Here is a 15,000-nt window from a genome sequence, read left to right as displayed (position 1 = left end):
CTGGAGAGATGTGAGGGCAAGTGGCTTGGGGCTGGGTTGAACTGGAGTCTCTACAAGGCAGGGAGTTGGGATCCCTTCCTAGGCTGGCCCTGGTGATATGAGACTAGACAGAGCATCAGGGTCTGCTCAGTCATACAGGCTCTGACAATAGGATGCTCTGTAACTAGCACTCTTTGGAGTGGAGCATGGATTCCTCACCAGCACCCACGGTCTTCTTCACCTGACACATGTAGAGTGTGACATATCTTCTCCAAGGAGATTCTTCTGTGTCCACTGAAATTCTAGTCAACTTAGTGTGGGCAACAGGACCCTTTCCCGTGTCAGCATTCCAGGGCTTTATAGAGCTCGCTATTGATGCTTTGCTCATCTCTAGACCTAGCAAGGCAACCCTCTTCCTATACTTCTACGAACCAACTTCTGAGGCATCTGGACATCCCGAGGCTCTTTCCCTACAGTCCCTGTGTTCTTCCACACTCAGCATATTGCGTTCTCAGGAAGGTCCTCACTGCCCTCACACCCAGCACACGGTCCTGGATTTTGAGAGGATGCGATCAAAATCTGGATGGCTGCAGGAAGGCAGAGGGCGAGTGAGTCCCTTCAGCACGTATTCTTTCTTCATTACAAATAAATGTAGCGCTTGTGCCCTAACGAGAATTTGGCATAAAAATAGGCAGCAAGAGTAAGAAAATGACCAAGAAGAGGCTTGATACCCTATGAACATATACAGGGGGAGGCGGTCCCCCTCAGTCACAGTCATAGGGGAGGGGAGTAAGGGGAAAATGGGAGGGAGGGAGGAATGGGAGGATACAAGGGATGGGATAACAATTGAGATGTAATATGAATAAAGTAAAAAAATATATTTTTTAAAAAGAGTAAGAAAATGTAGAGAAACACACTCAGTCCCTCACCTGCAGAGATACACACATGTCCTAGAGGAAGGAAGGAAGGGACGGTGCCTCAGTGAAGCAGCACTAGGTTTTCTCTTGAGGAAATGCCAGCCACACACGGCAGGCCAGGCTCCGCTTCATAACTTTTGAACACAGAGGACACCTGCACAACTCGTGGAGGCCCAGAGCCCTTGAAATAGCCTCTCCTTCCTTCCTTGTCTAACTGGAGGCGCAGGAAGGGCTGATCTGGTGTCTCTCTGGGAGATCAGTGCAGTGTTTTAACTTGTGAGAGAATGACTGCTGGGCTATAAAAGTCAGCATCAGCGAGGACAGAGAGAGCCTGTCCTCAACGCTGGGCATGCGTGTTCCTTCTGTCTGAGAACACTGGGTTTTCACTCCTTCTCAGGCTCAGGAGATCAGAAGTACTTCTTGGTGAGCAGCTCCAGTGTGTGGTTGTGACATCTGGTGGTGGTGGTGGGGGCAGCTCTTTGTGAAATGGTGGCTTTGGAAGTGGTGAGACCACATGCTTGGCGAAAGGGCAGATGAGCACCATGGCCCGGAACTCTCTCACAGATAGAGAGCCTCCACCCGCTTCCCAGAGGAGTCATTTCTTAGCCAACTCAGACATCCCAGCAATGGAAGGAGATCTAGTGCCTTTCAGATCCATGCCAAAAAAAAAAAGCCTCCTGAACAAAAGTCCTTCCCAGGGAAGGGCACCTCTTCCCACACTGCCTTTGTGATGGATAGAGCATCTTTTCCAGATCTGCAGCCTTTCAAACAGCCACAGCTGGCATAGAGCTGGCGTTTGATAAAATTTAGCTTGCAGAGTGAATAATGAATGGAAAATGAATGAATGAATGAATGAAGGAAGGAAGGAAGGAAGAATGAATACATGGACAGACAACGTTGCCTGGCATTTGGGTCACTAGGTTACAAGAGCTGAACCCCTTGGCTCTGATTACTTTGTCCTCACTTGTACCTTGTGCAGTGATCATGGGCATCACCCTGACCTGGTTCTCGGTCCTGAAGATTCTCCTTGCTGTCTGCATTTTCATCAACTCATCCGTCAGCTCTGTGGGTAAGGATAACAAGGCGCCTTCTGTTTCAAGGGTGGGAAGTGGGAGATGGGTAGTAAGGTACCTTAGGGGGAGACTCCACAGGCCACTGAAGTGTCCAGAAGTCCCTCCCACAGTCATGGCTCCTTGATCCCTGGGAGAGTTTGTGAGCAGCTGCAGAGCTTTGGGAGGCTTTCTGAACATGTTTGTTCCCTCTTTGCAGAGAGCTATAGGTGTGTAAACAAAATGTGCTTCAATGGGAGATGCAATTCTAACTCCAACACTTGTGAATCCTCTAAAGGCTGCTTCTCCGAACGGCAGGACTTTGAAATGTCAAGTAAGCCAACCCTGACTCTTACAATCTTCTTGCTTGCCCTCGGCTCCTTCAAGGATGGAGCTCGGAGTGTAGGCTTCTGGGAGGTGGTGGGGCTGGGCAACGTTACTGGATGTAGTCTCTAGGGACAGAACTGAGAGGCCCTGGTTCTGTTTCTCAAATCAACCTCATCGGGCTACTAGAGAATGAACCCACACTTTTTTTCCATGCTAGGGATCAAAATCATGGCACCATGCACACTAAGAAAATAGTGTACCACTGGCCCTGTCCTCATTGCAACCAATTATCCCTCTGTTGGTTTGTTCTTTGAAACAGGCCCTCTTGGAGTCAAGGAAATGTGAAGATGGAGGGAGTCGGGGGACAGACTTCTTGCTACTGTGTGCTTCATTCTCTGTGTCTCAGAAAATAACGTTTCTTGGGGTTTTGCTTCTCAACAGGTCAAAAACCAAGGATAAAAATTGAGAAGAAAGGCTGTCCTAAAGATGCGTGTACTGAACTGGCGTTCTCGGCAACGCTGGGGAGCAATCAAGTGTTTAGATATGCCCATCAATGCTGCTACACCCAGCAGTGCAACAAAGAGCCCATAGAGCGTGAGTGCGCTTGTCTCTGAACCTCCACTATCTACTCCGTGTCTGCTCTGCCTTCCCAAGCTCATCTCTCTGTGCTGGGGGACACAGCACTGATGCGTGTCTTCCCTTTGAGTATAGTGCCCCTCGGACATGGTTTGAGTTAGATACAGGCCCTTCTCCTGTGTGGTAGTCACAGGAGAGTTTTGTTTTGTTTTGTTGAGTAGTCTCGTTGTGTTTCCGAAGCTTGTCTTGAACGACTAAGTTCGAGCAATCCTCCTGCCTCAACCCCCAAAGTTGGAATAGCTGGGAGCACAGGTGTGTGCGTGTGTGTGTGAGTGTGTGTGTGTGAGTGTGTGTGTGAGTGTGTGTGTGTGTGTGAGTGTGTGTGTGTGTGTGTGTGTGTGTGTGTGTGTGTGTGTGTGCCATTCCTGGCTCATTCCTCACCCTATGAATAGTGTCTTTTTTAGAAAACAGTTTATCTCCCCTCCCCCCAGTTAGGACTGTTTCTTCAGGGTAAAGAGCATAGGAACTGTGGTGGCGCATGTCTTTAATCACAGCACTCAGGAGGCAGAGGCAGGCAGATTGCTGTGAGTTCGAGGCCAGCCTGGTCTACAAAGTGAGTCCAGGACAGCCAAGGCTACACAGAGAAACCCTGTCTCAAAAAACACACAAACAAATAAACAAAGGCGAGGACAGCACCGAATTTCTATGAGATCCTTCATTATATTCCCACACCAGTGCCTTTCCCCTGTGCCTCCTCCCAGCTCATCCTAGCTGCAATGCTTTTTTTTTGGTAGAACCATGGCAGGGGAGGCGGGGGGACCACTTTTGTTAGATGAGCAGTGGATAGAAATGTTCTCAGCTATTTCTTCTGCCTTTTCCCCAAAATGAAAATGTTTCTCTCTCTATTCAGTGCCTCCATCATCATCACGGCCCAATGGCGTTGTATGTTTTTCCTGCTACACTGACAATAACAATTGTAACCCAGTCCTCCTAAAGTGCACAGGGGAAGAGACGAAGTGTGTTTCGTTTACTGGCATAGGTATGTGTATTCCCTCGAATGTTTTGTTAAGGACACCACAGATCATTCATCACTTTGTGGTGAATTACACCAAATGTAGCACCTGAAAACAGTGAACATGTATTACCTCTGAGTAGGTGTAGATCTGTAGTCTGAGACTAGCCAGGTGCATGTCCTGGCTCGGGGTGTCTCACGGGTGCTGTGGTCATTTGTCAGCATCTGTTTCCCAGCTCCCTCGTGCTTCTGGTGAGTTTTGATTCCTTTTCTGATGGTCTCTTCAAAGTCTACCGTAGTGTGCTCATGGTTAACTGCTGGCTTGGCTCAGAACAAACGACAAAGCAGAGGCACAGACAGAGAAGGGGAGCGGTGGATTTAATGCTCCAATTACAGAAGTGACACAGTATTTCCTCTTGTAGACTGTTGGTAGTTTAGAGCACCCCCTGCTGGACATGGGTGAGAGCTGCTAGGAGATGGAAGAGGCTGTGTGGAGTGTCTTTGAAAACTGTCTCCACATGGAGAAAGTGGTCCTATGGGGCCATGCGCCCTTAAGGTTTGGAAGGAGCTATTTGTTGGGAAGCAAGAGTTAAGGATGGAAGGAAAGAGATAGGGATGAAGGAATGTTATGTCTTCCCACAGACGTGTCCTATTTGAGCAACTGTGTTGCTGTGATGTCCTGGAATGGGACGTTGGGATATATACTTTCTTATTAAGAGAAATTATGCATTTGTTAGGAAGGGCCTATACCATTGAGACAGGAACTGGGAGAACACAACCGTAGAGTTTTTCTTTCTGGAATGCACAGACAGAGGGAGGAGCTGGCAATTCTTTCCTGAATAGTGTATGGAAAGTTTTATGGGACCATGGAATCAGTGGTGTTATAAGAGCTGATTCAGTGGTGGGGTGAGAGCCCAATGGGTCTGGAGGCAAGGTATGCTTTCACTTGGAAAGAATTTTGACAGACCAAGGTTCTGAGGCGAGCAAGGGAAGGGCCCTTTGTCTAAATGAGTTGAGAGGAGTGAAGAAACTGAGGTGCCACAAAGTACCAGAAAGGATTAAAACTATCCACAGTGGGACAGACTTCTACCTCAGTTTACCATTTTATAGTTATCCTCAGAGGGAACTCAGAGCCCTTAGAAGAAGGCTGTCAGTTTGTGACGGATCCACAGTATTTTTCCCCCAGGTAGGGAAGAAGAGAAAGGGCAGAGTAGGTAGACAGGCACACTAGAAGGGTTTTAGCTAACAACTGAGACCCTGCATCTGGCCTTCTTCCTCGCCTGCATCCAGCTCATCTTTCCCACTGGGTGGGTACTCAGAGGTCTCATCGTTAGTCTTGTGTCTGAGACGAGAGGGTCCTTTTATGGTTCCTTTTATATGGAAGAGTGAGGCCAGAGGACAAGAAGGCCAGGCTCTACATGGATGAAGTGTGTTCATTTTCTTGTGCAGAGGTGGGAGTTGTGGCTTCTGGACCATTCTGAGCACAGTTTCCTTTCAAAGGATGTGGGTAAGGAGGGGAGATGAAATGAAAGAGAAGAGTAATTCCTGTGTCTTTTCACGAACAGACATGAGGGATGACGGTTTCTACCCTATACGAGGAATGGGCTGTGGGACTGAAACTGTCTGCAATTTGAGTATGACTGTTCTGGAAACTGCGAGAATCTCTGCTTCCTGTGTCAGCGGGAGCCCTCCACTCAGGTTCGCCTCATCTCTCCTGAGTGGTCTTTTCCTAATCAATGCCTTGCTTTGATCCTTTGGGGACCCATGCTCCTTCACTTTAAAGACATCAGCAATCTTTCATGACTCCTTTACCCAACAAGGGAGAAAACCAAAACATCAACAAGAAACAAAATAAAACAAATAGACAACAAGCAAAGACAGTGAGTGTACTGTAGATGGAAAACTCTTGGTTTCTTCTTTCTGTACTCCAGACAACACATTTTGCAAGACTGTTCTCTCTTTCTTGCTTCTACCCACACCTGGAGCTACACACCCGCTGGATACAACCATTTACAGTATTATCAATTTACACTCCTAATTTGTAACTGTCCATTGCTAATGAAAAAATTTATTTATTTATTTATTTAATTTATGGACGGATCTCACTATGTAGCTCAGGCTAGGCTGTAATTCACTATGCAGATAAAGCTGGCCTTGAATGAGTAGATCTGCCTATCTCTGCCTCATGGGAATGGGAGCTAGGAGCAAAGGCATCACACCACCATACCTGGCCTTGAAAAAAAAAAGATTTTGAACGAACAGTTCAGAGCCTGGGAGAATCATTTTTTGAAGTTTATTAACTCTTTGCAATCCCATCACTTAGGAAGCCAAGGCAAGAGGACGGCTGCTGAGTGTTTATGGTCAGCATGGGCTATAGGGATGAGTTTCAGGCCAGCCAAGGTTGCAAACATGGCAAGATGCTGCCTCAAAACAACAACAACAACAACAACAACACAAACAAACAAAAACAAAAACAAAAAACCAAAAACAAAACCCACAACGCTCATAATCCCAATACTCGGGAGGCAGAGGTGCAGATCTCTAAATCCAAGGTCAGCCTGGTCTGCAAAGCGAGTCCAGGACAGCTAAGGCTATGCAGAGAAACCCTGTCTCAAAACAAAACCAAAAATGACAAACAAACAAAACCAAGATTGAACACAACACAACACAACAAAACAAAAAATAGTGCTGGTAAAGTGTCTATTTTGTAAATACAAAGATCTGAGTTTGATTCCTAGAACCCAAGTCAAAGCATCCCGACACGGAAGTAATCCCAGAACTGAGAACATGGACATGAGCAGATCTCCAGGGGCTGAAGACTAGCCAGACAAACATACCTGGTGAGCTCCAGGCCAGTGGAAGTCCCTGTTTCAAATACAACAAAAATGGTAGACAGTGCACGACCTCCCCATAATACACATTAAAATAAAAAAAAAATGAGGTGTCAGGTAACACTGAGCCCCCCTCACCTCTGAACTACATGGGTGCGGTCTTTGCCATGTGCTCTGGGTAGCTCTGTGTCTTGGGAGAGATGGGCTCCAGGATCCGGGTCAGGCTGTTGAAGGCTGTTACCAATGCTGTTTAAAGGATGATGGTGTTTGAATCAAGGCCCAAGAATGCTTCTTCCCACCTCCCAGCAGCCTCTACTCACACTTCCTGTGATGCCTGTGAAGAGGTTTGGGTTGAGGAGAGAAGTCTTCATGCAATCCAAACGTGTACCGTGTCCATCTGATGCTGACGCCGAGACATCGCGACCCTGCCCATCTAGATACCTTGGCTCTTTAGGTTCACTTTCTTGCCAGGTCCAGCTTATCTCTGAAAAACCTCACGAGTGACAAGAACGCCCTGGTAGCTATTTCTTAAATTGGGGTTAGCTCTCTGCTCCTGCCAGGGCTCACCCTGGATCTCTGGACACCTGGCTTCCTCTTTCTTCTTGCGACAAGCTTCACCATCTCTGTGTCTCTCAGCCCCTCTACAATGCTGTGTGATGAGGGTGCACTCTTTTCCAGGCCTGCATACAGAGCCCTTTCACTACCTTCATGCACCTAAGATGGTGTGGAGTAGATTTATGTCCCACATTGGGGCCAAGTCTCAGTAGGTACAAAGACTGGCTACTTGAAGGAGCTTCACCAAAATATTGTCCAAACTAGGAATGTCCATTATATGACCACCATGTAGGGGAAAAATCTTACTGAACTAATCTACTGGAATATGAAGGATTTGAGCTATAGGTATAGCTTGATTGATTAACCCATCTTAATTTCAATAAGAGGAACACAGACCCAAGAGCAGAGACCAGCCGAAAGGACTGTACAGTCTTTCCAATATAAGCAACCAGTCTCAAGCTGTCTCCTGAGGTGCGTGGATTACTTTTACCCTTTCTCTTGATGTTGAGATTTGTGTTAGCTTGGACAGGCAGAGGGAGTCTAGGGAAAACGTAGTCACATGGGTTCTGGCCTAGGTAAGGAAGGAAAGCTTCTTTTAGCCTCTGCCCTCAGGGCTGCATGAACACTGCTGGGGATGTGTTTGATTTTTTCACTGATTTTTTTCCCACCATAGAATTTATAGATCTACAGTGCCACAAATACCAATTCTCTTACCCCATTTGGAAAAGGAAGGGGCACCTGCACTTACTCTTTGATGAGACTAGAAAATAAGCAATGCATTTTGAAAAGGCAGGGCACTTTCTAAGGGTCACCTGGGAAGAGAGAACCTCCACCTTGAAAAATGTCTCCATCACACTGGTGTATAGACTAATTTGTGGAGCATTCTCTTGATTGACGGTTGATGTGGGGCCCAGCTCACTGTGGGTAGTACCATCCCCAGGCAATGGTCCAGGGTGTAGGAAAGGAATATAAACATAATCCTGAGGAAGCTGGCCAGTAAGCAGAGCTCCTCCATGATACTGTTCCTGCCTTAGGTTCCTGCCTTGAGTTCCTGCCTCCAGGTTCCTACCCTGGCTTCCTTCCATGATAAGATGAAATAAAGACTTTAGTCCCCAAGTTGCTTTGGGTCATAGGGTTTATCACAACAGGAGAAAGCAAACTAGAACGCTGTCTTGCCACAGCACTCTTAGACAATAATTGTTCTCAAATTTGGGGGATTTCACTGAGCCTGTAATAAATGTTTGTACTGAGCACAAGTTTACAGAAGATACATCCCAGCTGTTGCAATCGGCACAACTCAGATGACCATAACACAGTCATCAAATAAGCTATTTTCCTTTCCTTTCTTTTCCTCTTTATCCACTGTCTTCTCCTCTTTCTCTCTGTCTTTTTCATCATGTTTCCTTTTAGCTCCACACGGTTATCTCCCTGCTCATCTTCCTCTGTACTTTATCCTCTCTATGACAAGCAACGTCAGATGACAGACACCCCAGGAGTCAGAGAGAACGCAGCACAGCAGCATGGGGTGAGGCAGCCACTGTCTCACCATGAAAGCAGGACTGGTGTGGAAATAAGAAAAGGTCATGAGGATCCAACGGCAGCTGGTTTCTAGGGGTGCTGGAGAGGAAAGAGGACTTCCTTCCTTCCTTCCTTCCTTTCTTTCTTCCCTCCTTCCTTCCTTCCTTCCCTCCTTCCTTGAATCTGAAGGCCCATCCCACTCCAGCCACTTGGATAACAGGCATGGGTACCTGTTCCAGGGTGGCCATATCCAGGTTTTTTGGGGATTTGAACTCAGGTCCCCAGGCTTGCACAGCAAGTCCTTTTATCCACTGAGCCATCTTCCTGGGCTTGATTGTCACATAGTATCAAGCCAGCCAAAATCTCAGCCTGGTTGGGGGAGGGGATCCTTATGTTCTATCCCTCCCTGAGGCAATACTGGCAACTGAAGGCTGCTGGGGAGGGAGAGTGAATTTCCTTCAGAGATATGGCTTCCAGGAGACAGCCTCATGCCCATTCATATATGAGCAGCACTAAGAGGAGTCAGTGGTTTAAAAATAAAATAGAGCATAGGAAGGGAGGGAAAGTGGTGAGATTGGTAGAGGGACTGGAGGGGGCAGAATAGGGGGGTGTATTTGATCAAAATGTATTATATACAAGGTTCTCAATAAAGTGTATTCAAATCTACATAAAATGACACACTATACAAAAAGAAACATAACACACACACACACACACACACACACACACACACACACACACACACACACACACACGGGGGAGGGGAGGAGGAAGGAGACAGGAAAATTACCTTAGAGAAACCCAAGACAAAGGGGGAGGCTTCATGGTGGCTCACAGAGGCAGGAGGAGCTCCATGAGTTGGAGGCCAGCCTGGTCTTTATTGAGGAACATTTCCATCTAGTGGCCACTAGTGGCATAACAGCTAATTTAGCCAGTTCAGGTTTTTATTTTCCCTCCCCTCTTTCTATCAGCTCTAACCAAGCTGCCTTTTGGCTCCAAGGCAGGCATCTCCGTGCACCTCTGTCACTTGAGGTTGGTGTGGGTGATGCCTCAGGGACCCCGAAGTCCTCAGTGGATGTCCTCAGTGGCGACAGACCTGCTCAAGTCTTAGGATGCAAGCTAATGAGGTTTTCCCGATTCCTTTTCCTCTAACGGGGGACACTGTGGCTGCAGGTGAGCCTCATGCCCCCCTCCCCCCCCCCCCCCCCCCCCCCCCGCTGACTCGGAAACCTGAAACACAGGTTCGTGGGGACAGATGATAACAATGGGATCAACAGATGGTGCTGGGGACCAGGGGTTCCTGAGGTGTAGAGTTTGTGTAACAGTAGAAAGCCAAGTACGGGGTCACGAACCTGCACAGTCCAGAGGCGCCTGAAGGAACCTGGAGCGTAGCCTAGCCCTCTGCAGTGACTCAGATATGCTGAGCCTGGGGTCTGCGGCGCTGGAGACTTCTGTACCAAGTAGGTCAGTGTCTCGAGGGTCCTGAGAAAAGTGTGGCCTCAGAACTCATCTGTAGTCTGCTGCCACTTCATAGGGTAGTGGCAGCTCCTTCTGTGACATGGCTTAACGGTAATTGCTGCTTTGTGGTATGTGGCCTGGGGACCTTAGTGGTTCCTTGTAGGTGGCCTGTACTGACAGTTCTGCCATGCTGCATCCTGCTCACTGTCAGGAGTGAGATTTAAAAGATTATCTACATTTTTTTTTTTTGAGACAGTATCTCCCTACACAGCACTGGCTGCCCTGGAACTCACTATGTAGACCAGGTTGGTCTTAAGCTCACAGAGATCTGCTCTCCTTTACCTCCCAAGTGCTGGAACTAAAGGTATGTGTCACTATGTCCGGCTGAGCGTTTGGTTTTTTGAGACAGGGTTTCTTTGTGTAGCCTTGGCTGTCCTGGATTTGCTTTGTAGATCAGGCTGGCCTTGAACTCACAAAGACTCCCCCTCTGTACCCCCAGAGTGCTGGGATTACAGGCATGCTTGGCCTAGTTGAGCTTTTTTTAAGGTTGAAGTTCAGCTTATGTTTGTAGCAACAGTGCTGCAAATTTTACATGACAAGACAAAACCAATCACATTTTACCAATCCACCCCTCACCCCGCTGGCAATTAACAAGAATGAACAGGCTCTAGACCAAGAGCTGGGCTGTTTTGGGTCATGAGTTGACATTTATTTATACATTTTAGAAGACCTGAGAAAAGCATTATCCTGCGTTCAGTGTGACGGACTCATCTGAAGCTGGGGACCAATGTCCTAGTTTGCATCTCTGTTGCTGCTGGGACTCTTGAAGAGCGACTTGGCAAGAAAGGGTTTATTTTAGCTTACCGCTTACAGTCTATCCTTGAGGAAGGTCAGGGCAGACACTCGAGGCGGGGCCTTGGGGCCAGGAACTGAAGCAGATCCATGGAGGAATGCTGCTTCCTGGCTTGCTCCCATGGCTGCCTCAGCTTTTTTATACTGCTCAGGCCCAGCAGCCTGGGGCTGGCACCACCCACGGTGAGCTAGGCCCTCTCATATTAACCATTAATCAAGAAAATGCCCTGCAGGCTTGCCCACAGGCCTCAGTGGAGGTTTCCTCTTCCTAGGCGACTCTAGTTTGTGTTGACAAAAAAAAATCTAAAGCCACACAGCCAGAGCCTCTAAGCTTCCAAACTGTCAGTGTCATTTGAAACTTCTCACAGTCCCATCACTTTTAAAAAAATGCAGGATCACCTAGCTGATTAAAGCAAGCAGAAATAAAATAAATAAATAAATAAAAAAGAAAGAAAGAAAAGAAAAAAAAAGAGAGAGAGAGAGAGAGATGGTGGTATTGGCCGAGCCAGGCTTACTTTAGAGTAATCCATCCTGAACTTTGGGTAGTTGCTACCCACAGGTTGAGAACCCCTGCTCTAAAGCGTCCCCCCCCCAATCCCCCGTAAGAAGGGAGGGAGGAGGCTTGTTACCAGATTCAGAAGGCCCCTAAAGCTTCCGCAGCCTCTGGGGAGGAGGGGGCCCGTGGGGCTATAAGCGGGTTGTGCAGGGAGCTCTTGGGATGCAGGCTTCCTGAGTTGTTACCCATGCTGGGGGTCGGCTTGCTGGTGGTGCAGCTAACATCACTGGTCTCCCCCATGCTCCTGTAAACAGCGCCCCCCCCCCACTGATTCACTAAGCTAGTCTTGGGTGGGGTCGTTTCCTTTGGTTTGCCATTGGTGGCCCATTTGGAGGATGAATGAACAGCCGTTTGCTTATCACGCCCCAGGAAGTTACATGACAGGCTCTGTTCCATTCCCTGTGCGGCCGGGTCTACACTAAACTTGGCTGCACCCGTAAGTGGATAATTGAATCTATTCGTGGCGAGACTGACAATGAGTGCGAGAAGCAAACAAAAGCTACAACTTTAATTCTTCAGTGATAGTGGGCTGGGCCTCTGTGGGTACTCATTGAAGCAGTCTCTTTAGGAAGAGGACAAGGAAGATGGGGGTCGTGGCTGTGGCTCGGGCCCCGTTTCTGATGGCCGATTTGCAAATTACACTCTTGTTAGTGACTGGAAAACCCATATAAGCCGTCACTGTGTCTCTGCATAGGTCCGTGGTTACGCACTTCTTCAGTTCAATGGCTATGTTGCTGATACCTGTGGGAGAACACATGTGAGACGTCCCTCCCTGGCTTTCAGGCCCACTCTGACCCACACGGGATGCTCTAGAGAAGGAGGCAGACCAGCTAGCTGCGTTCTCGCTGGGCCCTCACACGCTGCTCTCTGGATCTGAGACAGGCAGTGGGGTTGGTACGTTTTTCTCCAAGCACAGAGTTTTCCAATCCCTAAATTACCCCACCCACACCCATGCCAATCAAGTATTGGTGCATCTTCTAAACGTCACTTCACGGAACCCTTTCTATCCTATCATGACCAGCTAGGACTGAGGTACTGGCAGTTGTTGTTGTTGTTTTTTTTTTCCTTGACTGACATTGTGTGACAACGGTGGTGAGACACCTGTGCTGCTCTGGGAATATCCTGTCTGTCGCTGCTGCTGCTGCTGCTGCTGCTGCTGCGAGTTGTGCTGCAGCCAGGCGTGTGTTTTAGGATTGTGAGGAGATCCAGAAGGCTACACCCCGCAGCCTTATGGGAGAGTACTTCCCACCTGAGGCCAGTGTCTCAGCCAAGCAGAGCACCTGTGTTTATGATGCCGGACAATTCCACACAGCTGATCTTATCTGTGGAGCACCATTTGAGCTCTGGATTACACTTTCTCCCTCTCACCGCGAAACACGTGGGGCACTTGAGACCGCTGGAGCTGAATTCATCCACGTCCTTCTCCTCCAGGTCACTCATTGTAATTTCCCAGGAGTCTGTTGGGGGGTAAGGGGACAAGAGAGAAAGCTGGCTGGCCATTGGTCACAGGCAAGAGGAATAGAGATGCCCAAAGAGCCCCAGCCTCTTGGACTGTCCTTCCCACTTAGCCTCCCCCTTTACTCTGCCCTTGGCAATCCTCACATGACTCGCTCTAACTCCCCCAGGTCATCCTAGAGTCACTGCATGATTCCCAGCCTCCAAGGCACATGCTCTCCGATGGGGAAGACAGGGTGTCTGCAGTGATAATAAATGCTACAGAGCGAAGTTAATATGGGAGGGAAATACATAGGTCAGGGAGAGGCTGCCACACACAGGGCTCATGGAAGCCCTCAATGAAAGGGTGATATTTTGGGTGGAGTCCCGGGGAGGTTTAGTTAGTTCCAAACATTTGCAAAAGGGATTTGGCTTTGGAAGCACGGGGTGCCTCAGAACGGGCCCTGAGTGACAAGGCAGAGCCTGTTCTTCCGGCATTCTCTGCCTCTGGGGATCCATTATGTCATCTTGATTGTAAGACAGCAGATCTGTGTCCATCCATGTGTCTCCACTGTGGTCACGGACTATGACAGGGCTTGGCTACTCTGGAGAGAGATGTTCTGGGCAGAGCAGAGAGTGGTGGGAGCCACGAATGGAGGGTCAGAGGCTGCGCGAAGGAAGGGTAAGAGAATGAGGGAAAGCCAGTGCTGTCCGCAGAAATTGCTCTCAGCCACCCTCCTCAGGAGTGCTGGCTCCCCATGCTCTGCTACCCCGTGAGCTGAGGCGTGAAAACCACAAGGGATGTGCTCACTGGAGCCTCTACACCCTCTCCTAGCCTCGTGTGTGGGCTAAGAGTCCTGGAGTTTCGTGTTTAGAAAGGATGAGGGCCGACCACAGAGCTCATGGAGAAATGGGCAGGTTGGCCCTGAGGACTGGGCCTTGGTGATGCTCTCCACGGCAAAGAAGAGGGTCACACAAGGAGAGGACATGGGGTGGGCAGCAGAGGAGAATACCTCAGAGCTTTGTTCCCTGGCACTATGGTGGGGTTAAAGACCCCAGGGCTTTTGTATTTCTCTGAAGAATATTTGTGTATATAGGAGGCAAAATATTTTCATCATTTTTGGCCTAACATGTGCTTTCCGGCTACTGTCCCACATTGCTCTGCCCAGCTAGTGATAGGGTCCGTACTTCTCCACTTTGAGTAGAAGCAGGAGCTGATGCAGCGGGGACCTTAGATGCCTGAATGCTTCCCTAGGGACACAAACCCTCAGACACCCAGGGTGAGCCTAGCCTTGTCTCCCTCCAGGGTGTGGAGGGAGCCCAGTCCAAAGCATTAAACAAACAAGCAAACAAACAAAATCCAACACACACACACACACACACACACACACACACACAAAGAGAAGGAGAGAAATTATTTATAAAACACAAAAAGCTTACTACTCGAAGGCTTAAAAAATCTGAGAAAAACATCTAAAAAAGAATGCCAACCACTTACATTAAAGAGACACCCTAGACTTCTAAAATATGGAAATATCTCTTCCCTCTTTCCCCTGTGAACGCTCACTCCCACCCTGCTACACCTCATGTGGCTAGTTTGATTAAACTGAAGATCAAATCTAACAAAAGCGTGCCTCCAGGGGATGCTGCAGGCATCACAGCTACACGGTGTGCCCCAGGCCCTGCGGAGTGCAGAGACCAGCATCGTTAACACTGTGGTGGACAAGAGCAGGCAGCAGGGTCTAGCTCTGGTGGGTTCGCGGGGGACACTTCTTAAGAGAGGAGGGTCAGGTTTTCCTTTGAGCTCTGTTAAGGTGCTGAGCACACAGGCACCACTCTGGGCTCTTTGTACAAAAGGGACAATGTTCTTCATTCCTTTCGTGAAGAGGAGTCTTGTTTGGAAAGTCTCAGTGAGGATGACTTCGGGCCATGGGTG

The 15,000-nt window shown here is 48.5% G+C and overlaps 2 protein-coding genes across 3 annotated transcripts in view; one reads left to right on the top strand and one right to left on the bottom strand.

Moving 5' to 3' along the window:
- Positions 1 to 5,692, top strand: part of LOC311586687 (protein RoBo-1-like) — a 5,867-nt gene extending 175 nt beyond the window's left edge. Inside the window, exons 1-6 of one of the 2 annotated variants that reach the window (XM_084762818.1) lie at positions 1,180 to 1,319; positions 1,876 to 1,965; positions 2,166 to 2,279; positions 2,714 to 2,866; positions 3,759 to 3,887; positions 5,426 to 5,692. In XM_084762818.1, the coding sequence (XP_084618944.1) occupies positions 1,881 to 1,965; positions 2,166 to 2,279; positions 2,714 to 2,866; positions 3,759 to 3,887; positions 5,426 to 5,610 (666 nt within the window). In that variant the 5' untranslated portion in view covers positions 1,180 to 1,319; positions 1,876 to 1,880 and the 3' untranslated portion in view covers positions 5,611 to 5,692. Of the gene's footprint in view, positions 1 to 1,179; positions 1,320 to 1,875; positions 1,966 to 2,165; positions 2,280 to 2,713; positions 2,867 to 3,758; positions 3,888 to 5,425 lie in introns of those variants that run through there. The other variant, XM_084762819.1, reaches the window with a different exon arrangement.
- Positions 5,693 to 12,116: 6,424 nt separating this feature from the next.
- LOC311585960 (uncharacterized protein) overlaps positions 12,117 to 15,000 on the bottom strand; it is a 5,955-nt gene continuing 3,071 nt past the window's right edge. Inside the window, exons 3-4 of the mRNA XM_084761719.1 lie at positions 12,911 to 13,087; positions 12,117 to 12,371 (exon numbers count right to left, since the gene is read on the bottom strand). Coding sequence (XP_084617845.1) covers positions 12,178 to 12,371; positions 12,911 to 13,087 — 371 coding nt within the window. The 3' untranslated portion in view covers positions 12,117 to 12,177. The remainder of the gene's footprint in view (positions 12,372 to 12,910; positions 13,088 to 15,000) is intronic.

Source organism: Acomys minous (assembly GCF_964271855.1).
Source record: "Acomys minous genome assembly, chromosome: 16".
Classification (NCBI taxonomy): domain Eukaryota; kingdom Metazoa; phylum Chordata; class Mammalia; order Rodentia; family Muridae; genus Acomys; species Acomys minous.
This window is presented reverse-complemented; position numbering and strand designations above follow the sequence as displayed.